Raw genomic sequence first — 24,724 nt, 5'->3', positions numbered from 1 at the left:
GGATGGGAGGGTAAGAGAGAAGCTATGGACCATGCAAGCATGCTGCCCACTGACAAATGAGCATGAGAATGTCAGGGCTGGAATCTGTAGTCCTAGTGCTGAGGGAAGTCATGTTGTAAATAAGTTGTAGAAAGAGTTGGCCTCAGGCTACTTATTCTTTATGTTTATTTGATCACTTCTAAACAATGTATAGCTCATAATTACTTGGAAAATGAAGAATCATCTTCATTCCATTAAAAAGGTTGAAATTAATCCACATCAAGGAACTAGACAACCAGGGCACTAGAACATGTCTGTGAAGGATATTTACTGAATAGTGCAAATTTTCTCACTTTGAAAATAAACTGGCAGGCCGTAGGGCAAATACACGTATTAGCAGTTTTAGGTAACTGATGAAAAATTAGGATTCATATGGGCAAACTAAAAGTTACTGCCATAAAAATTTTAAAAGAGAGCAGAGATTAAGGTAAATATTTGATGTCAACTTTATATACATGACCTAAGAATTGATGAGCCAGTTTGTACTTAATCCAAAATTTTAATTCCCAGCATGGCTTCTAGATTATTAATAGGAAGTCACAAGAGAAAGACATTTTTCAAGAGTCAACTACTATAATATCCTTCTCTCCAGAGTTCTGATTCCATTCCCTGGACACGGCTAGCTAGTTAGTATTGGCCCCAGATAATCTTGACAACAAAGAAATGCCATGCTCTTGATTTTATTGATATGCCAATCCAAGAACTTTTGGGGTTCCAATTCTATTTTAAATCATTTCCTGTGGTCACTAGAGCTAGGTGTCCTGATCTGGAGACATTTTTGACAGTGACTCTCTTGAAGATGGGTTTATTATGATCTGATAGACTTGTGTGTCCTGTTGTAATGAGAGCAAGAAAATATTTTAAACTTGTAATGAAGGCTAGATGAATGGAAACTCAAGCAACGCAGGCATGATAAAGGAGTTGGCTGCCCTGGAGAGACAACGACAAGAGAAGCACCAACAGGGTCTCTGAAGGAAACCAAACCAGCATTTGTTGAAGCAGAAAAACAAAGCACTCTGCGGCTGCAAACAAAAGCGATCCTATCATTTAAGCCTGTGTGTGCGAAAATCCAGCTCTGGGGTTTGAAAAGAAAAGCATATGGATTGCTGTCCCCAAACATAAAAACAAAATAATACATGTATTAGCAATGTGACTGGCAAACACTGGCGATGAGGAGGGAGGGGGATAAACCAAGAAGAGTTCACACAGCATCATCAGCCTGCGGCAAAGCGTATTGTATCATGGCAAATGACAACCAGCAGCAGCGGGGGGGAGGGGGCAACCAAGCTCTCATAGCATCTGTACAAGCCACACACTCCGCTTCTCGAAGCCTGACATGGTGGTCTTATGATCATGGGAAGATCTAGCGTGGGGTGGACCAGCGTTGAAAAGGCATTCACTTAGTGAGATCCACGGCAGCACAGCATTTGTAGCACACATGCAAATCCTGACAGACACACACCTTCCTTGGCAGAGGAAGGGATTTCTACTTCTGGAGCCACCTCCGTGACCTCTTTAACACTTTTCTCATGAGGAGGCCCTGCCAGGGCACTGTCTTCTGGAACTATCTGCGCCTCTGCGCTAGATTCCACTCGCCCCTCACTGAGGCCCTGGGGGTTGTCTGAGGGTTTAGCAGCCCCACACTCTTCCCCAGGAAGGGCCGCAGGCTTCATTTCCTCAGCCATCGCACCCTCTAGAGTTTCTTCTTCTTGGGGATGAAAAAGATGTTGACATCATGACCACAGAACAACACACGAAAGGACAGAAATATTATTGATGGAACACTTTCAGCCTCATTTGTATAAACTCTCTGCTGCACCTGCAGGCATAGTTTTCCTTTCCCATCTGGATGAGCAAATTAATAACTGAACGATAGACACATTATGTACTCGCTGGAAAACTATGATGTATAATATGATGATAAAAAGGCTTTTAAAAACTCTAATGAAAAGGCTGTACTCCACATTTTAAAACTTGAGAGCTGAAAGGGTTTTGTGGTTTGATCATCCTTAGTGGGAATGGAAGTACGATGAGCAAAGAGGATGGCTTGCTGGGTATTAGAGATGATGGTGTTGCCCCAACAGATGGTGGTGAGGAGAAAGATGTACTGCTATGCTGAGAAAAGCCTTCTGATTGGTTAGACAGGGGCTGTTTTCTCCAATGGAGGAAGTCCCTACGTAAGAATTCCCAACTGCTTTGTTTAAAAATGTATAATCTTTGCCAAACAATTTCAGGAATAAAATAGGCTTAGCCTCAAAGTGATACCTACTTAGTTGCTTAACACTTATGACAGAGTCCATCAGAGCACTCTGGATGTAATATTTCTAAGGAAGTGCTATAAAAGTCAGCTTATGTTGCCTCCGTTGAATTATGTGGTGCTCAGGAAAATAACTATTTGAAATAAAATACCTTTTAACTTCAAAACTTTATCACTTACAAAAGTATTTTTCTTCATATACAATTGTTTTCATATTACTTAGTAAGAGTTCGTGTAAAGGTACTAAGAGAATGTGTCCATATCAGCAATACAATCTTACTATGCAATTCAAAATAAAACCACTAAGGAAAGATGACTGAGAGGCAACCAGACTGCCAAAAATATCCCCCGAAAGTATAAATAACCTGGGAAAATAGTCAGCCTTTAAATGCAAACAGCTTCTGAAGGCCATGAATTATTTTATTTGTTTGTCTATCATTTTACAATTCAAATCTCCATAAAAATAAGTAAATCCACCTTACCCTTTAATAAATGAAAGAAAACTGTTTTAGGAGTCTGCAGTAGGAAGTTTCTTATGGTATTTCCCCAAAACAATTGGACATTGTACAATAGGCCCTGTGGGAAATGCCACAGATGGGAAGGGACATTTTCTTTTTTAAGTAATACAGCTTGAACAATGGGAGAACTGCCTCATCTACCTTTATGCATTTACCATGCAGATATTTGTTTTTTTTTAATTTTTTAAAAAAGGTTTATTTATTTATGTATATGAGCAAACTCTTGCTGTCTTTAGACGCACCAGAAGAGGGCATCGGATCCCATTACAGATGGCTGTGAGCCACCATGTGGTTGCTGGGAATTGAACTCAGGACCTCTGGAAGAACAGTCAGTGCTCTTAACCACTGAGCCATCAATCCAGCTCCCATGCAGATATTTGTGTATCTGTAATTTAAATTTGCAAGGGACATCTAAAAAATTCTAATTCTTCCTTATTATTTAGGAATTCCTTTAAAGTGCACAGATTTTGATTCTAGTTAAAAGAAGTTTAAACATATTTAACTTCACCAAGACCAGCTTACTAATGAAATACAGCCAAGTTAACTTACATGTTCTCAAATCCATGTAATATTTTGTCCTGAACATTTTAAATTTCGAATTAGGTCTGTTTGTGTCCCCTTTACCTATCTCTTAATTAAAAACATCTCACAGAATTTTCTCACTTTTAGTTTACCCTGTGGAAAGGATATATTATGCTGGATATACTTCTTGGAGTGTCAGAGCTTTTGAAGCTCACTGCTTTTCAAAAGGACTTTTGGAGATGCTCACTGTCATGAACGTGATTGGTGAGCTGAGAGTGGATTCCTTGTTGCCTTGGAATTTGCCTGTCACCACACATTGTCCTATGTGGGAAGGTCTTCTGTACCAAGCAAGTCACTGTCCTCACCTGAGAACATTTCTGTTTAAGCTAAAATATTATTTTAGTTGTACTTTCATCTATCTATCTATCTATCTATCTATCTATCTATCTATCTATCTATCTGTCCCCTGTTGAAATTGAACAAATAGCACAAATAGTGGCTCACCTTCACTCAACATTACTTTCAGGATAGCCAATTATGCACAGGCAGCACAGCTTTATGGAACAAAGGCTCTGAGTCAAATCCTTCATTTCCTCCCAGCTCTGCTGAGGTGAGCTGAGATACGGATACCTTGGAAGTCTCCATCCACAGGTTCTGACTTATTGACTTGTAGACATATATTCACCCCATAGCATTTTTCCTGCTCTAAGTAGGTCCTTTATTCTTTCTTTTTTAAAAAGATCAATATGTGAATACAGTAGTAAAAAGGTGGCTTCCATCTAAGGCTGGTCCTAGTAATAGTTCATATCCAAGGTGGAGGGGTATCAAATAACAATAGGATCATTTTCTTCAGTTTAGGTAAATATGTTCTTACCAAATAATGTATTTGAAAGGAACAAAGAGGCATCCTACTTTAATTGATTTATTGTTCCCTTTTCTTCTCTTTCCCACTCATAGGAGCAACAATGAAAAAAAAGAAAAGGAAGTGCTTATTTGTTTTATGTTACCAATGTATTTTATATCAATTTTGAGGCATTTCTGTGGATAACTCCTTCTATAGGGACTTCATTTTCATGTGGACAAAACAGGCTGATGCTCCCCGCCATCCCCCACACGAAAGCACACTGAACATGGTGATGTATGTGGACAGAGCTGCAGGCTGGGGAGGAGGAGCAAAAGGGCACCATGCTCCTGTTCACCTTTCTCCTGGCCTAAGTGGCCCTGTGCGCTCTGTGCTGTGACACTGGGGGGCACACTAATCCATTCTGAGCTGAACAAAGGATGCTCATAGTACTCCTCATCGGAATTGTAAGGCTCATCATCAGGCACAGACACGGAGATGGAGGGGGCTAGAAGCCTACGCCTCTCCCCGCTGGTGGCAGGTTCATGGCTGGGGAACCTGTGTAGAGGACCCACTTGATCCTCAGCCCCTTCATCTACAAACAGACACATAGGAAGAAACTGCAGGGAGAACTGGACAAGACAGACATGAGATCAGACAGACGGGACAGACATTTACAGAAGGACACAGAGGGTCACCAAAGCAGCACAGCTGGATGGAAGGGGCTGAGACAGACCGAGCTGATGGATGATGGGAACTAGTGAACGGTTGCATGCCTTGCTGGAAACTTAATTTAAACTACCACTAAGGAAATTTTGCCATTGATCTAAGAAAATAAAGAACACTGAGAGTCCTGCTGAGAAATAGAAATTAACTGCACATTCCCCTCTAGTAATTCAGAATAACCAAGGAAATATTGGAACAGAAACAGAGAGTCACAAAACAAATGCATTCTTTGAAAGAACCTCTTTCCTGAAGGTGGATTCTAAGTCGTTCATCAATACAATAGAAATTAAGAAAGAGAAACATTGTCAGAGTACCATGGTATGATCAGCTATTGGGGAAAAGGCTTCTGTTTGAAACTTTGATTATCTAGTCATGTACAAATACTTAGCATTTTGCTTAATTTAAGTTTTAGTTAATGATTTCAACAAGAAAATAATACATTTCTTTAAGGTCACATTGTAGATTAGTCTGCTTAGGAGTATTTGGACTCTCCTATGAGTCAGTGAGAGTTAGGAACATTTTGGATGAACTCCATTTGGCTTTTGATATAGATGCTGTCTCTCAAACTTATGTCCAGGCTATTAGGGTAGTCACTAATCACTATTGCTTATATTTAGACCTGAGTTGAAGTTTGTCACCCTGAACAACAGAAACAAAACCTATACTATCTCTCTGTGTAGTTAACCTTTCAACTATAAACATGTAGTATGATGGCACTGTTTTGCAAATGCACTGTATTTTAAGGACTGTAACTTTGTTCAACAGCCAAGTACTGGCAACTGGAAATAGGTTTGAAAACATGAGTATATTAAAATGATGCTCTATAGACAGAATGTTTTTAATCTCTTCAGCATGTTAGTTATTAATAAGCCAACAAGTTATTGATAGTTCCAGGGAAGTTGTTTCTGGCTGGATGCTCAGAAACTTATCAACCATGGTATTTAGTATACCATGGTAGAGAACCCCATGACATTTGCTATTCTTAGTTGCAGCTGAGAAGATAGTTTTTCAGGATCTGGTCTGCAACAAAGATTAGATGGTAGTTCGGGGCTTGTGATGTGTTTCTGTCAGTCACGTGTTCCCCCATTGGACAACACCCAGGCTTCTCATGATTGCAAATTACTTATAAGATGTCTAGGCTGCTCAACCAATGTCATGGCTCATCAAGTAAGTAAAAGTGAGATATGCATTTCTCTGCTTTTCAACGTTCAATTTCTGGGAAGCAAAGAAGACTACAACACAAACGCCAACACTGAGAACTGAGAGCTGGTAGTGAAGAGGTGATGGGTAGGTACTCAAGGATGTTTCAACTTTGCTGAAGCATTCGGCCTCTGTGGTCATCATTTTCCTGTTTTAAGTGCCAAGACATAAAAACAGCTCAGAAGTCTGTAATAGCTCAAAAGAAGTGACAGTTTTCTATTACGAACACTTATTCTAATCCCAGAATGGCAGAAACATCTGTGGCCTTTTATGGAGCTTTAATGGCTCCAGTGGAAAGACCATTTCTCCTTAGTCTATCTTTTCATTAAGGCAGTCTCCTAAGGGACACTTGGCAAAGCCCAGAACTCTCCTAGGACTGTGTACTCTAAGAACTCCAAGTTCCTGCTCAAAACTTGTGAGCAAATAGCATCTATGATGCAAACTCCAGAGCTAAGCTAGGAAGTGGTGTGTGGTTGGAGTGGGAGGGGGGCAGTTGGAGGGTGGGGATGGCCAAGTATGAATACTGCACAAGTCTCATTTGTTAGAGCAATTAACTGTGTATGGCAGATGCTTTTGGTTACCACCCATTAGGGATGATTAAATAATTAAAAACAAACCAACGAATGAGGAACAAATGAATAAGGAATTGAGTATGTAGTTAGGAGTTTTATAAAAATTGACATAAGAGCAGTAGCTTCTAACAGAACTCCTATCTGAAGGCAAGGACTTCCACAGTCCTACTGCAACAACCCTAAGAAGACAGCTTCAGGGAATTAGTTGGAAGACACTGATTTGTAATTAGATATAGATTATAGCTAAGTCATTTATCCAGATGTAAAAAAATGATATCCCTGACAAAACATGTAAATCTTTATATCTCTAGGTTGCTGGAAGAAATAAATGAGATGAAATTTGTGAAACTGCCAAGCATAATGTGCAACTATACAAAACATTCTTTATTTACATATCATGCATGTGAGTGTGTGTGTGTGTGTGTGTGTGTGAATTTGAACAGTTGGGGTGCACACAATGATATGCATGTGGAAGTCAGAGGACAACTTTGGTTCTCTTCTTCCACCATGTGGGTCCTAGGGACTAGACTTAGGTTGCTGGGCTTGGGGGCAAGTGTTGTTTACTGATCCTGCATGTGACTACATACATGTCTGCACTGTGTCTTCCAAATACTCAGTTTCAAGTTCTCTTCCTTATCTTAATTTGATATTTGAACTTGGAGTTGAGAAACTTAGGGAAAATTGAACTCACTGTATCAGCAGTTTTCATGGCTTAAGGAACCAATCAAGGGCGAATGTTTGTCCTTCACTCTAAGAAAACATGCTTTCGGGGCTCTATTTTCATGATAAAAGAATCTACTCAAGTTAATGATGTGGCCTTTTCAATATAGCTGCTCTTTTACATAACTATAGATTTCAGAAATGAAGTATAGCAGGTTTTAACTGAGGAATGTATTATTAACACATTTAAAGTTTTATATTGGGCAAAACTATGACTTGTTACTTCAAACTCAGCTGTGGTTGGTCAGGCCACTTTGGAACAAATTCTTAGTCACATTTACGAAAAACTAGGTTTCATGGGGTATCAAGGACTAGTGGTTGTTGTGGCCCTATAGTACAAGCAGTGGGCAGATAATCCCTATGTACAATGTTCTTTACCATCTGTGAGCCTTTCTCCATTTTGCAAACTTTGACCAAAGATTCCTCAGTTTCCCGATGGTAACTCCCACCACTGAATGACATGGAGGAAAAACTACTTTCAAATAGCAATGATTATGTTGCTATATCCATGGAAAATAACTGGAAAATAACACCCAGAACTCTGGATCCAACGTGACAAGCAGAAGGACCCCTGGCTCAGAGTATATTCTTGTATTTGTACAGGTTTCCATCTTCTAACATCTTAGGCCAAATGATAGATGTTATGACTAGATCAAGGAGGCAGGACAGTTAGTGAGAAGACATTCTAACTAATAGAGCCCCACGCAGCAGCACCATGGTCTTCTTCCTAGGTGAGATATTTGTCAAACTCTTCTTTCAATAAAATCTCTTCTCAATGTATCACCCAGAGCCACACATTCTGGGAATACTGATATTAATTACAATACACAGATATTTATAAAGTGATGAACATCAAATTATTTTCAGTGTAAGCTTTCCCTTTGGTAAGGGATTTTTTTTTTAATTTCTGGTATTTAAGAAGAAGAAAGTATGTTCTTAGAATCACCTATTTACTCAGCTTGAATATAAGCACTCTCTTCCGTTTCCATACAGGGTCAGACTGTGGCTGTCTTTATGCCCTCAAAGCTGCTGAGACAGTCTGTGTTTAGGAAGGAAAATAATCTCGTAGACAGAGCGATGAAGGGCACCTGTTCCCTCTCTCAGCAGATCTGCTGAGAGCAGTACTCACACAGTACTGGCTGAGTCTTTAAAATCTCATAGAAAACTTGATTAAGAAATCAACCAGTTCCTTCTTGTGGCTTGTCACTATCTTGTTTTTAAAACTATTTTTTTTAGAAATCTGTTACTTGTTGAACATTAATTTTTTTCAGATGTATGGTTTGAGGTAAAGGATCATCAGCTCCTTTCACATATTAATGATGAGATTATTATGTGTCTTTTAATTAATAAACATACATATATATCTTTTTATATAACTCAAAGGTGGTTACCTATACTTGATATACTTTAATGTCACTTTTGAAAAAAAATAAATGGAAAATAAAAGAAGGTTGGAAAGTAACTCTGAATTGTTTGTGATGAGAAGGGAGCTAGTGTCTTCCCTGATTGTGGAGGGACAATTTGGGGAAGGCAACTCTTTACATCTTGGAAAGCTGATGACTGAGTAACTCTGGGATGAAAGTGAGTCCATGTCTTCTTCATTGTGTTTTCTGAAAGGAGGATATTAGGTGGGACCACAGATGGGTGGGAGGAATCTACTTCCTTTTCTGCTACAACTCCCATTGAATGAGAGGAGTCAATAATAATTCTACCTCCAGCAAACTTTTGGAGTGGGTCAGCTCTGTCAACGTCATAGTCCTTTCTGGGTTAAGAGGATTCTCAAGCAGTCTAATGGTTTTAAGTAGAAGCTCAGAAACACTGTCAATGACCTGAGAGGTATACAATTGTCACATATAGCTTCTTACTGCATCTAGAATGAAATCTAGGCCTTTGGCTCAAACTGGTTACTACCCTCTTTCCATTTCCTTAATCCTTTCTCCCTTTTTCCCTATATGTTAACCATGGCCTCCTGCCCTAGAAATGGCATGTTTTCATCTATCAGTATCCAACTGTGCATTCTGTATCCTCTGCCTTTCTCACTTGTGATCTACCAATATTTTCTCTTATTTTGGAACTAGCCACACAGCAAAAGAAGGATTCCCTTGCTGTTCTTTCTGGAGGCTGTCGTTCTTGTTGTTGCTGGAGATAATCCAGTCGAAATACTTGTAAGTCTATTTACTTCATTCCTGTTCTCTATGCGGTTATCCCTTTGAAAACGAGGATTATCTAGGTTTTGGTGTCAAGCATGTGCTCAGAATTTGAAAAGTTCCGGAGACACTCACAATAGGTGTCTATGGCTCAGATGACCAGAAAAACACAAATCCAAAGAGAATCTTTCAGATGTATGAATGATATTATCAATCACATTTAAGGAGATTAACTAATAACCAATAGGTGTTAACACACCAACTACACTTGCCAAATCTTTTCCCCCCCTCATATAATGATTTTTCTTGTTTAATGTTATTTCAAGTATCAAGTCAGGAGGAGGGTAGTCTCAGTTAAGAAAAGTCTTGCTAAACAAGAGAAGGTGGTGTTTATAAATCTGTTACTAAAAAAAAAAAAATCACAGAGTTAACAATATGTAGCCGAGAAATTTAGCTTCTTGTATTTAGGAAATATTGAAGTGAATCAGATTACAAATTATAAAATGATAAAATATTTAGTGATCAATGTTATGCATCTTTTACATGCTGATGATATGCAGTGACAACAAAATGAAGAGTAAATGAGGGAAAAAAGAAATAAAATATAGTCTTAGTGTAAGAAACTGAGAGCAAGCCACCAGTGTTCCTCTTACATAGCTTAGCTAGTCTCTGAGTGTACTCCAAGTCTCAGCAAAAGGCCGCAGCAGTGTAAGCGAGCGCCTTTCATCTCAAATTCTGAATGAATGTTCTTCAAGGCATCCCTCTGATTGTCAATGAGAACTAAAGTGCTGACAAGCTGTAAGTGCATAAATGTATTCATGGAGGGTAGCAGCTCTCAGTGGGGAAGCAGCCGTGCTCTCAGCTTCTGGTTCACTGCCCTCTGTATCTGTTCATTCATAAGCTTTGTGCTGTACTTATTAATATGTGTTGAGTGTCTGCTATAGGGCAGGGCATGGGGAAGTTCTCAGCAATGTTAACAGTGAGTGGAATACCGAACTTCTGACACTTCCATAAGAAAATACTGACTCCCACTGTCACAAGGGGTTATATCTGTTATTTCTTTTCAGTCATAGAAGGATTGCATCATGTCTATCCAACATCTCCACATTAAATTAACTGCTTAAAATTATTCTAGCAACTTGAACTCAAGTTTTCTTCACATAGTCGATGTCCCCATTTACCTAATATCCACCATATTCCTAATTTTTTTTTTATGTAGAAAAGTGATTCTATTTTCAGTCACATGCTTATTTTCTTCTTGAATATCTGTAGCAGTACCAGTTCTGGTCTACATTATTACCTGGCACCAGCATCTCTGGCTGTGGACTGGAGTTTATTATTTGTGCTTTTTGAAATACTCAACCCTGCAAGGCCAAGCAAGACCTTACCTTCCTCCACTGCAGCTGTTTGTTCTGAGGCTGGCGATGGTGGTGGGGACGGTGGCAGATTAGCTGTTTCTTCAGCTGCTACAGGCCGAAAATAGATAAACGAGATAGAACAATTAATCCTGTGTGTCCAGTGGTCCTCCAATCTACAAACAGGCTCCCATGACACTCTACCTTTCACCCAATTTGCATGTTAACAACTTAGAAGATAAACATTCTGTATTTTAAAACCCACTTTCTGCATAAAAATGAATTAGACACACATGAAAAAAAATTCTGCCACAAGTTGTAGTTGTAAAATTAATAAGGTGTTTCATTTAGCTCCGAGATACTACATTAAAATACATCCAGTTAAGCATGGTGGTTTGGATTAGAATTGTCCAATTAAAAACAATAATCTTTGAATGTTCTGCTAGGTGTAGAAACAGATATTATATCGATCATTCATAAAATAATATTTGAAAACATTTTCAATAACACTTTATCCTCAGTTTAAGGTGAAATCTCCTTTTTCTTTTGTGTTCAGAAAGGAAAAGTGAAGTTGGTGCAGACTTGATACTCATCAGACAAGCTCTACCCAACTAGTGGGAGTTGAGCCACCTTCTGGCTTTGGTGTCCCAGTGGATTATGGTGGGAAAGGATCTGAACCACCTCTGATGTTCTCCTGGACAAGATCATTCTCAAGACCTTCCTATGCAGGGAAGGAACTTCAAGGGAAATGGTTCTTAATTAATGACAGTAGCTGAATTTATTTTATAGATTATGTGAATTGAAGTTTCATAATACACTGGTTAACTTAGTAGTGGTGGCTTTGTGACAACAGTGTTTAGTACCTTGGCTCTTTGAAATTTGTGCCACATATTATTAAGACTTCATATTTTAAAACTTGAGTTTTATTGTAGCGTAACAAAGAACAGGTGTGAATGCTAGATTAAAGGTTAATGTTTAAAGTTAGAAACTTTTTCTACTTCTACTCATGAGAAAGATGGTCCTTGATAATCAAGACACCCAGACTGACGTATACTGACTATATTCTAAGCTCTTAATCAAGGAAAGAAAGATATGCTCATGGTTTATTTTTAGTAGACATTTCAAGAATTCTTAATCAGGAAAACAAATATCAAGGATACATTGAACTATATAAAACTGGAAAATATTTTTAGGATTTCGAAGCCATACCATTTGTCATATTGGGCATATGTATCTATGAAATAAATCTACTGAATCCTAAAAAGTCTTCTTCCATTATTTTCACACACACACACACACACACACACACACACACACACACACACATATAATATATATATATTCCTCACCTATCTATGATCTACCAACTCTCTATCTATTATTTGTATATGTATCTATGTACCAGGCTATCCAGTCCTTCCATGCATGTATTTGTGTCTATCTTTTAGCTATGTATCAATCAATAAATCAATCATGAATCTGTAATTTATCATCGCATCTATGACCTATCTATCATGTATGCATCTATGCATTTGTATCTACTTACATAACTACATTTCAATTCTGGATCATCTATTTCTCTTTGCATGGCAGCAAACCTTGGCTGAGTGCCCTTCTCAGTGATTATGTGTTACATACCACCATGCCACTGAAGGGCATTTATGACCCTGGAAAAGGGCAAGGCTATTGAAGTGTCCTTAGATTACCTATGTGGTTAATTCTCAAATCACAAGGTCAGTCTCTCCTATGTGATTCAGTCACTGATGATCCTATCAGATCTCTAGAACTGGATTTGTGTGTTGATGAACCCATGAGAAGAGACTGTCGTTTGTAAGTTTCAGTTCACTTTCTTTATGTGCACCGAGTTATAAAATCCCTGTTTAAAATAAAAAAAGGAAGGCCATCGTGTCTAACATCAGGTGTTTCACCCTAAAACCTGCCAAAACATCCCAGTGAAACCACTGAGGGCTTAACAGGTCCTCCTGCTTCTAGTAGAGGTGACAGGTGAATGAGATATATATATATACATACATATATATATATATATGTATATATATATTATGTATAAAGTAGAATATATCTCTTTAGCATGTATGCTTTATGCTGTGACAAGGGGCAGCAAATGCTCGCCCTGTGTTAGGCTCTTCTCATTTACCTAAAGGCAGAGCTGCAGGCTGGTCTTTGTGTTGGGCTTCCTTCTCTTGTTCACCTTTCAGGACTGCTACAGCTTCAGCTGTGACTACTTGAACTATCCTTGCAGACACTTCCTCTGCAAAGAAACAGCAATGAAAGAACATATAATGATCAGGAGTCCAGTCAAGTGGCTTCAAGAATTGCTCAATGGTATTTAAAAAATAATTTTAGGATTAGAGAATTCATAGACACATTATTGTTCAAAACAAGTCTAATATTTAAAACACATCAATTGAGAACGTTTCTTCTAGGATCCCAGTGTTTTATGGGAAATTGGGAGTAAAACAAGAGGTAGAACAGGCAGCGTAGACATTGGGACCCCATGGAAGCCTATCTTCTGGATCATTCACGGGTATTTCTATTAGCATTAATTAATGTACAACTTAGCGTCCTCCTGTGGCACTTAGCACAGCTGGCAGGGACTGTGCTAAGACATGTCACTTACCTACTTGGAAAACACCCACAGTCCTGGGTGATTTCTTTTGCTATGCACATAATTCTTGACGCCTTTGTCATTGAGTTATTTCCTAGACTGGAGGGATACTTAACACAATTTATTTACTTATTTAGTGAAAGGGTATAAAATGAACATCAAAGTTTTTGTTCATATTATTTACATAAACTAGATGTAATCCATACTGGACACTATAGTTGCCAACTTTACAAATTTACTTCATATACTTTGGAAGAATTTGACTTATTTTTTATAATAGTATCATTTAAATTAGAATCCCAAGTAATTGAGTTTTAATTAACTTTCTTGGTTTGAAAAATTTTAAATATTAATTAAAGCCTGCTTTATTTGGGAAAAGTAATAAAAAAAGCACAAGTCTCATTAGCTTATGTTATAAAATTATAACTGAGCAATGTTACAGTATTTCAGTCTTTTGTGTAGGATTGCATGTTGGTATCAATCAAGAATTACTTTAATTGTTTATAACATAATAGAACTTGATACATAAAGAATGTATTCATACAAAATAGCCAAAAATAATATTGTGGCCATTTTATTATAAAGGGTTTTTAAAACAGTCTAAGACGAGACAGTGAAGTGAGAACCCAAGGCATGCCTCTGGCTAGGGTAGTCACATTCCTCCTAAACAAAACAAAACATATCATATCCTCAGTGAGCAGTAATTTAGTTTCAGTTTATTTTGGAAAAGAAATCACAGGAAATTTTAATTTCATTATTTTTGGTTGACAGAAAACTAATTTGGAAATGTATTTTTGGTTCACAATTGGACATAACTTAAGAATGAGGTGGTTTGATTTTTATATACATTTAATCCTAATTGTCAGAAAATAATTATAATGTGATCTGAGAAAGCTTGACAAACTTTTACTTTTAAAGGAATTTGTCAGGATGAAGGCTCTCAGGAGACAATTATGCTAGGTTCCTGTCTGCAAGCATAGCAGAGTACTCTGAATAGTGTCAGGGGTTGACTCTCATGTGGGACTCCTAACTAGTAAAGTGGGGGTTGTCTTGGTCTCTGTTCCCTGCCATTGTGTCCCCTTCCCCTAATGGGACTACCTGGTTGGGTCTCAGTGGGAGAGGATGTTCCTAGTCTTGCTGGGACCAGATGTCCCAGGGTTGGGTGGTAGCCAATGGAGGCTCCCCCTGTTCTGAGCAGAAGGGAAGAGAACAATGAGGGAGAGATTTGTAAGGGTGGGACTGGGAGGAGAGGGGGGAGGGGGCTGTGATTGGGATGTAAAGGAAATTAAAAATAAATTATTGGAGGAAAAAATCAGAAAGAGCACAAATGACTTAAAAATAAAGAAAAAAAATTACTAGGAGCTAAAGACACAGTGGTATGACGTTCTTCTCACTTGCTTAAAATCTTGAGTTCAATTCTCAGCACTCATTTTTGATAAAAAAATATGCTCTTAAAAGAATAATCTGGTAATATAGGAGAAAGTCAATTTTATAACTGGTTTAACTGAACAAGAAAATTACTTATTTGGAATATTAATAAATAGTAATAGTTTTCAAATAGAAAATAATATACCTTCTATTTAATATTTCATAGTGTATTTGGGAATATATGACCATGAACAGGAGCTCTGAGAGTTTCATTTGGTCCATTGAATTTACAATCTCCCTTCAAGGAAGCAACGGAACTTATCAACAGGACAGCAATTGTAGTTTTCCCTAGAGAGTGAGAGATGGCTTTTTCCCAGAAGAAATACGCAATCAGAGCTCTCCTGGGTAGACTCTGCCACTCCACTGCCTGGCTCCTGGGACAGGATCAAATTCACTCAGGGTTTGGGTAAGTTCAAGGGAGATTAAGAATAAATGTACCAAAGAAACACAAAAGATGAAGCGTGACAATCGTAAAATCAGAATGGTAATAAAATTATAAAAACTGTGATTTTATCTTATGTATATACATATTATTTTCATACATTTAATCATGTATAATATTTTTCTTTCATCCTACATATATATCTAATTGCTTCAATCCATTTATCCATCCATCTGTCCACCTATCCACTCACCCAATAACCCATCTATCATATTTTTACCTATTTATGTGATAACTGTCCTTTAGGGTAAGTTATTAGGAAGTTACTAGTATTTAGTATTTGAATGTTAACCTTGTGATAATCTTTAATCTTATCATTAATATCAACATGGCAATGAGAGAACTTCCATGCATAATGAAAATAACTGGGCTGTACTGTCAGGACATAGCTAAGAAAACTTTGTAAGAGTAATTTGTAAAAATAAATGAAGGAAGGAAGGAAGGAAGGAAGAGAGAGAGAGAGAGAGAGAGAGAGAGAGAGAGAGAGAGAGAGAGAGAGAGAGAGAAAACCTAGCTGAGTATATCTGATTATAAACTGGAAGGAAAATATTAAGTGTGACTTCCTGAATCTAATTTATCTTATAGCTTTTTACAAAGTTGTTGATTATTGGGTAGTCCAATAAATACATCCAATGAAGATATAGTCCAAAGAACATATCGGTAATATATCTCTACTTAGGAAAACATTTGAAATACCTTCTTGCTTGAATGCCTGGCTCTGGCTGCCAGACAATATATCAGGCTTCTGCCACTTATGAAATGTATGTAAATTAACCCTGCACCAGTGTTCCGCTGCACAGCTCAGCATTTTCAGCTGTTCCAGCCCTTTGTTTCCCTCCAGGAGATCACTCACACTACATCATTGCTAGGGTCTTTTTGTTCCCAGTCTTCATAATGGCAAAATTTTGAAGGCAGGCCCAGGATCTGTGCTTAGCACATCTTTACACATTGGTTGCTGTGATATTAATATATTAAAACCCAGTTAATTAATAAAACTGATGGAGTTGACAATCTCTCAGTAGCTCTGAAAATTCTAAGCTGTTTCTTAAGTAACATTGTTGGTTGACCCAATAATTGTCTTTGAATATGCAGCCTGTAGATTTGAATCATGAGCAGCTGGGCCTTCTCGAACAAGCAACGGTTCACCGGTTAGACTGTGAACACAAAATGCAAGCAATTCGGCATATGCCTGGACACATATTTTTGTCAATTTCTTGCAGCTTGTTAAAAATGAACCAAGATGCACTGACAGTAAATTCAACCATATGGATATAAAAACCACTAAGTGTTTCTTCTTTGAAGCATCGTGGGTATGATAATGGCGTGTTAAAAGGAATGACAAATAAGTCTACCGTACACTTGGTGAAAAAGGAAAACAAAACAATTTAAGACAGAATGCTCCTGTCAAGAAGGTTTTTCTCAGTTGGGTACAAGATGGTTGCCTAGGAAACCAATGTTAATTGCTGCTGCCACTGCTGCTGGAATATAGTCAACAAGGAAAGCACTGTGCAGTTCGAAGTGCTCTGCTAAACAAACAGCCTCCATAAATTCATCAAGAAGAGGGGAAAAAAAAGGAAAATTCCTTGCTTCTTCTTGCTTAATTTGTTGAGTAAATGGCTCTTCTGAAAGTATTTCCTTGAATTAGCTGGTGAGAAAAGCATTTAAAGAGCAGATTGTTGAAGGATTTTGTTTGTTTGTTTCCCTGGAATCTTTGCATTAATTAAGGAGGCTGGCAGAGCAGGATTCAGATTCCTACAGATGTACAGCATCACAACAGCTACACATCTTTGTTCAGCAGCCCTTTCTCGTCATCATTTCTTCTAAAGATATGCTGGTTGAAACAAAGCTCTCATTTTATTTAAGGGGGCAAATGCATTGTAAGAAAGTCAACTTACAAAGTCAGAGACATTCAAGAAAAGAAATCACAGTTGTATGAAGTTCAGGGTTTTTTGGTTTGTTTTTTTTTTTAAAGGGAGTTTCCATTGCATCTGCTGTAAACGTTGTAAGGATGCTGAGCCATTACTGGGAGATACAAAGATGAGACATGACACCCCTGAGCACAACTGTTTTCCAATTGTTTACACATAGGGCAATCTTACTGAAGGGCACATTTTGTTTTTCTACTGTCTAATTTTCCCTCAGTGGCCAGAGATTTTTGATCAGTTCTTCTGTGGACACTCATAAAACCTCCTGTTTGATATTCATGTACAAACAAGTAGGTGGTATGGTTATAGGGAGAATTCCCCTTCACTTTAAAAAAAATTCATGTGTATGAAAAAAATTACATGTAGGTGTATGTATTTCTGTGTGTGGGTATGTGCAAATCACAGCAGGTGTCTATGGAAGCCAGAGGCATTGGATCCCCTGTAGCAGGAATCAGGGTGAGCTGTGAGTCATCTGATTGGGTGCTGGGAGCTGAATTCAGGTCCTCTGTAAGAACAGCACACATCCCACTCTTAACTGCTGAACCATCGCTCCATCCCCCAGACTCTCTCAATCTCAACCTATGTGTTTAAACCATAATCTTACCTAGATTACTCCTTCACATACTCAAGCAAAGTCCTTAGAGATTTGACTGGCCTGGCATAGCTTTCAAAAATGGTTAAGAAGAACGATGTAGCAAACTAAGATAAATACCAGTGACAGGATACTACAACCAAAGGATGCTAAAATATTGAGTCAAAAGTCATTAGACAAGCATAGATTAGAAGCAGAACCTACTGGGAACGTTTATTTCTGAACTTAGTTGCCCAGATGGAAATAGAAGGAATAGTATTTGAGCAAAAGACTCATAATTAAGTGACTATGATTCCAATCTACTTTTATACTTACATGTTTTAGCTTAAAGTTTGGGGGAATGATTTCTAGTATCACCATACTTACATATACTTACGTTCCTACTTGAAGCACATATATTAGAAATTTGATAATTACGTCAAGTATAATATTTCACTGATCTAAGTTAATAGGATAAACATAAATTTAATAAAGAATTTACTTTCTAAAAATTTTGAACAGCTTTAATTCCCACAAATTAAATATGATCATTTTGTTACTGAGGGATTGATAATCTCAAATAAGGGATTTAAATGTCCTATGTTAAATCTTATTAAAACTTGTACTACTCTTTGCAGATTTTTGAAAACGTGTAGTGTCTTCTTTGCTAGGGATTAACATTCTATACTGTAAAACATCATTAGAAACAATAATGTGAAGATACATTATTAGTAAAATGGTGAGACCTTAAATAAATCTACCCTTTAAAAGAATAACTGTGGAATAAACAAAACATACATGTGTGTTTATGTGCATTCCCATCTGCATGAATCAACACTGATTTATTCAAGAGTTTAAGGTTGTTTCTGTTTGGATGCCATGAGAGGCTGGGGTACCAGGAATGAAGGTAAGTATTGTATGCTAATAGTAATGTCATCCCAAAGGAGATGATGTGATAATAAATGGAAGATAATATAGATTTTTTTAAAAAAGTCACTGGGATGAGATTTGAAATATATATAATATATATATTATATATAAGGGAATTATATTTATAAGGGAAATAAATATAATTCCCTTTATGTCAGAAACAGTCTTTACCAGTTACCTAAGCACAGCTGTCCTCTATTGTATTCTATTCCATAACCTATGCTATAAATATGGTTGAAACCATTAAGTTAGTGAACACTTGCTTCCTCTCCCTTGCTAATCCTCAGCATAACTTGAGGTAGCTTTGGGAGATCTTATATTATATAAAAATCTCTTTATAGGAAAGGTACTTTGCTCACATATATCATAGAGTACACTCAAACAGTGTACCGGAAGGTAACATGACTTCTTCACAGGTATAGTTTGATTGACTGTTCAGTCCTAACCCATTTCTGAGACTGAAGGTACCATCCTCAGCAGGGTGGCAATATTAGACTTTATGTTTCTTTTCCTACTTAAAACCGTGCTCTTAGAAACTCTTTCAAGTTTGCTAACAACTGGCCATAGCTATTACTATAGTGTCCCTTGAAATGGATACTAGAGTAATAGAAAGATACTGGTGCCTGCACTTTGATGGAGCAGTAGAGTGAAATACGAAAGATAGTATGTCCTCAGGGTAAGGATTCTGTAGGAAAGGTGAGTGGGCTTGGCAAGGGAAAAGAAGGTGAAGAGCCTGTGCTCACTGACACCTCGAAGAAGGTAAGGAGGCAGAGGTGAGAAAGGCTTATGCATTTACTTCTGAACTTTGCTTAGGGTAGTTGGGTAGGAAGATGATACTATAGTTTCTGCTATACTTTGTAATCACAGACAGACCTTGATTTAGTATAGGGATCAGAATCCTATGGGAGAAATTTATGGGGCTTCCTGAGGATATGGGAACTCAGATTTCCTATGAAACCCTGTGACCTTCATAGGAAACTATTTCAATGGTAATTAATTGGTCCTGTTTCTAAGAGTTTATTTAAGACTGCCTGGTTTCTCTGATTTGTTTCCATTCCATTAGCACTGATGAACTACTGATCCTCAACATTTATGGGCACCTCCCATGCCCTCCCGTCCCTTAAGAATGTTCTGGAAATGTGGAAGAAAAGGTAAAGGAAAAAACTCCCAAGAAGCTCAAGAATCCATCTCTACTTCTTCCCCACTTCTGTTTTGCTATATTATTGGGAAATATAACATGAAGGAAAGGGGTAAATTTATTAGGATCAATAAAGCTCATAGAAAGACAAGTTTTAAATACCAGACTACACTAATTAGTGTCTTATCTGAAAATCTGTAGACCATAATGGAAGGGGTATCTCAATATTGTAATTAAGACTAGATCAATATTATAATAAAATAGCATTTGTAAAACACCTTGTCAAAACTGGTTAACTTATTTCTCTTCAGATCTGGTGATGAGTGAGGTCTTGTGTTTATGTAGAGTTTCTGCTTTCTCTTTGTCACACAGGAGAGCTGGAAACATTGTTCTTGAAGGCCCAGAAGACTCAGAACATGTTCTCTCAGTTAAGAAATGCTCAATTTTCTTAAACATAGTATACAATGGAAGATATATTTTCTCACTAAAATATACTAAATTCAAATTTGTGAACTGATACTGGTTATAAAATGCTAATTTATAAGCAACAACCAGAAAGGAGACCTCTGACACCAACCACAGCCAAGTTCCCAATGTACTTGGATCTGATGTACAAGTTAAATGCAGTCCACTGAGAATTTTAAGCACTGAATATTTTCTTACAACAGGCTGGTAGGTGACTGCATGGTGGCAGGGGATGACTGCTATCCCAACTAAATGAACTTTCCCACCTAAAATATAATTCTCATAGTGGCTATATTTTGGACTCCCAATCTAACCATTTGCTTCTTATTGAAATAAAGACTCATAAGAATTAGATGAGAAATGGTCGGAGGACTAATATCTGACATGATTTGTGATCCTGTGTTAACATAGTGCTTTATTTATTTATTTATTTATTTATTCATTTATTTATTTTTTGGTGTGGAAAAGGCCAATTTTTATAAAATTTTGGTGTGTATCTATAGTCCTCATAATAAGCAAAAGAAGGGTGGAGGAGAAAGAAAAGCTAAACTAGTTGTCATATATCAACATGTGTGTTGCACTTCATTAAAGCACCATGAACAGCACCCACAGTCAAGGGGCTTCGGCTTTTCACTCCTGGGGATTAATCCCAAGGTCTCACACATCCAGGCAGTGAGACTACACTGAGCTACATTCCAACCTTTATTCCAGTCTTTTCAATGTTGTAGTTTCACATCTTTGCTTTTCAAGCTGAAAATAGCCAATAGCCAATTTTTAAAGGAAAGTGACAAGTTTTGGCTCTCAAATGAGACATGTTCCAAGAGAAAAACATATTCAATCAGTTATTTGACCTTCTGGGGTGCTTATAAAGGATATAGTATATACAGCTTACCATATTATCTAAAAAGAAAATGATATATCTCAGGATGCCCTTCTCCCCTTAAATATCAAGGCAAAATAAGAACATTTAATTGAAATATTTTTTCCCTTAGGGTAGGTATATGTCTCACAATAGAGTGTTTGCTTAGCATGAACAAGGTCCTAGGCTCATTGCTCAGCCCGATCTACAAGCAAAAATTATGTTCCACATACTCAATGTATAGTTTTTCTATTTTAATATAGAAATACTGCTTAGTATGCTTATTATTTGGAAGTAATTTTATCGACTCAAAGATGAAACATGGAAAATGGTTTGTTTGCTCAATCATAGTTTGCTCAGGTGATTTTCAAGATCAGGGTAATATCTTTTCAAGCTGGCATTGCTATACTCCTTTAACAGTACAATTAAACCCACGTCAGAGAGCAGACAGTATGTTTCCAAACCCTGGTTGTCCATTTATCAGGATTGAGATTTGCTGCTTTCCTGACCTAGAATAGTAAATCAATCCTTACCGTACAACTAGAGGATCAAACCAAACTAAACCAAACCAACCCCTCCAAACCCCCCAAACCAAACAACAACAACAACAACAACAACAACAAAATCCAAAAACAAAAAAAACCCACAAAAAACAAACAGACATAAAAATGTCTGTGTTTTAATCTCAAGCTACTTGGAGGAAATGTTACAGGCCAATGTTACATTGAGTTTAATTTTGCAAGGATGAAACAGAGAATTAGTCAGCATCTGCAGGATTCTTATCTGTTAGATGGTTATGTTTCTCAAAGGTTATTGATCTTAACTTTCAAAATTATTTCTAATTCATGAGTTATCTGATTAGGTCTGTTACATTCCCAGCCCTCCAACCCCCATTAGAGAAAGTCCAGTCTGGTAACACTGTCCTTACTGGAATACTATAGCGATGATCCCTTTCAATTATTTCTACGGCAATCAACAGCTCTCTCATCTTTACAATGAATCCCGCTTCCTCTCACAGGTTCTCAGTTTACTCTTACATTCCCAGTACATTGTCCCAATTCAGTCTAACAAATGTATCACTCACACTGCAGTATCCATTTTGAAGCACTAACTTGTCTACGTGATCTCCCCACTTAACTTCACATATGGATTCTCACCTCTTTCTGCATTAATTAAAATATTTAATAATATCTATACCAGGAAATAAATAGAGGAATATACGTCAAAGGAAGAGGGAAAAGCAAGACACAGGTTCAAGGTATTTGCAGTCTTAGAATAAAAACTGGTTAATAAGTAACCTCAGTAGATGGATGCTCTTAGCAACATATAAGCATAATCCCTGCAGGTGTTTAGGAAAGCTTTACCAGAATGAGATCACAGCAGCTCTCTACCATTGCTGGTAGACTTCCAAGACCCTTCTCAAAGGTTTCCCTATTGTATCTTATAATACTGTTCTAGAATAAAACCCTCACAGTTTGGATAACTGTGATATGAAAAGAAGATTTTTAGTTCAGTTAGAAGACTGAGGCTGGAGTAACCCATAAAGGAAGGAGGTCCTCATTTGTTAATACAGTCCTGATCGACACTTCCAATGTAGACTAAAGTCTAATGTTCTGGCTGCTCTACTATAAATACATTGTCCTGGAATTTTTATTCTTCCTTCTTATCTAAGTATAATGCTTTGTGAAATTTTGAATATTCTTGGAACACATTTTAAAATCAGACACTTTATTTTCATATTTGTATTATGGTAAACACCTAGCATTTGTAGTTGTTAAAAGCTGAAGGAAAGTCCAATGCATATGCTTCTCTCTCTCTCTCTCTCTCTCTCTCTCTCTCTCTCTCTCTCTCTTAGCTTAGCAGCTTAACAAGGTAAAAACTGTATTTTTTATGAGTGTAGCTGAACAGTGTGACTCATTTCCTGAGGGCTGCTGCTTGGTGAGCTGGTAGCATGTGGTTCAGTCTTGTCCCCCAGGATTCACAATGCCTGGTCAGATAAGGCTGAAAGTGTCAGGGTTTGTAAAGCATCACCAGTTGTTCTATTCATCTGTTCTTAATATGAATTTCCATATTCCCCCAAGAGCAGGTGCAAATGCTCTATGTAACATACTAAGGAGCAATGAAGCATGAAGGTACAGGGAGGAAGGGAGAAAGGCACTCGACATCAAAGCAGAAAACCAGTGTATCTAAATAGCTGGAGGGGGGGGGGATAGGTATTGACTGCCAACTGTTCCCCAGCTACTCAGGAACTGCAACAAAAGCAAACTCAAAGCCCAAGTACTTGCCATTCAGTGCCAAATACTTTTCTGATATAAACTAGCAATATTGTCAAATAGTCTACATATTTATAGATGCTTAAATATGTAAACATATATTCAAGTGATATGCTATTGCTTGGTGAGACATATATTCTCAAGATACCTGAAAAATTATTGTTAAAAATTACAGCCACATTTCCCTTTCCTCCCTTCCCTTCTTTTCTCCTTCCCTCTTTCTCTCTTTTTCTTTCTTTTTTTTGTGAGAATAGAATACGTAGAAATAGAGCAAATATCAAAAGGTCCTTGATAATATTAATCAAATCAAAGGTTTGCCAAAGACTAGAATAAATTTCAAAACAATTACTTTCATTGCTGATTATTTCTCATATTTATTTTAAATAAAAAGATTTATAAACTGGTGAGAATTTTTCTCTATATGGAGATGTTTCTAACCCTCAGAAATTGGAAAGCAATGAAAGAAATCACAATGAGAAAATGTAACTGCAATTTAGAGATGAGAAAACATGTCAAGATATTAGAAAATATAGAATAGAGGAAAGTTTGAAAATTATAAAATGTACTTAAATTATATATGCATTTACACACAAACACACACACACACACACATCAAATTGGCACAGATTGTTTTTAGCATAATAGTCTTGGTACTAACTCAAATCCAGTAGAATGATTTTTTAAGTATCAATCAGCCAAAGGGACTGACGAAATACTTTTTAAAATATCATTCCTGATGTGGTTCTGTTATTTAATAGAAACCAAGACAAATGAGACTATCCCACTAGATGGGAGGCATTCAAGAACACAACAGGAGTAACCGTGGGCAAATAAATCTGCATTTTACAGTATCACTTTCTATCCTATCACACAGAACTCTGCTCATCTCAACTCAAAAGTTTGCAGGCATTTAAAATTCCAAAACAATCCTACAATTTGTTGAGTCATTGGGTTTAATCGGAACAGTCTCAAGAAACCGATTTTTCCCAATATTTTGATTCGGAATTACTGGTTTAAGACAATGTCACCCTGCTGTGACTTTGACTGAGAAGCAAAAAAGATAGACAAACCATCACATGACTCTATATTTAAATGAAAAACTTTCCTCAGGGCTCATCGCTTCCTCTATTGTGTAATAAAGCATAGACAGCTGTAGCTGGCGTTACCTGG

At 37.3% G+C, this 24,724-nt stretch overlaps 1 protein-coding gene across 4 annotated transcripts in view; it reads right to left on the bottom strand.

Moving 5' to 3' along the window:
* The window catches only part of Map2 (microtubule associated protein 2), a 77,475-nt gene that overhangs the window by 28,798 nt on the left and 23,953 nt on the right, over positions 1 to 24,724 (bottom strand). For all 4 annotated transcript variants that reach the window (XM_028765795.1, XM_028765796.1, XM_028765797.1 and 1 more), the window contains 2 exons: positions 13,053 to 13,166; positions 10,931 to 11,008 (listed from right to left, as the gene is read on the bottom strand). In XM_028765795.1, the coding sequence (XP_028621628.1) occupies positions 10,931 to 11,008; positions 13,053 to 13,166 (192 nt within the window). The remainder of the gene's footprint in view (positions 1 to 10,930; positions 11,009 to 13,052; positions 13,167 to 24,724) is intronic.

The sequence above is a fragment of the Grammomys surdaster genome, unplaced genomic scaffold (genome assembly GCF_004785775.1).
Source record: "Grammomys surdaster isolate TR1022 unplaced genomic scaffold, NIH_TR_1.0 165, whole genome shotgun sequence".
In the NCBI taxonomy this organism is placed as follows: Eukaryota; Metazoa; Chordata; class Mammalia; order Rodentia; family Muridae; genus Grammomys; species Grammomys surdaster.
This window is presented reverse-complemented; position numbering and strand designations above follow the sequence as displayed.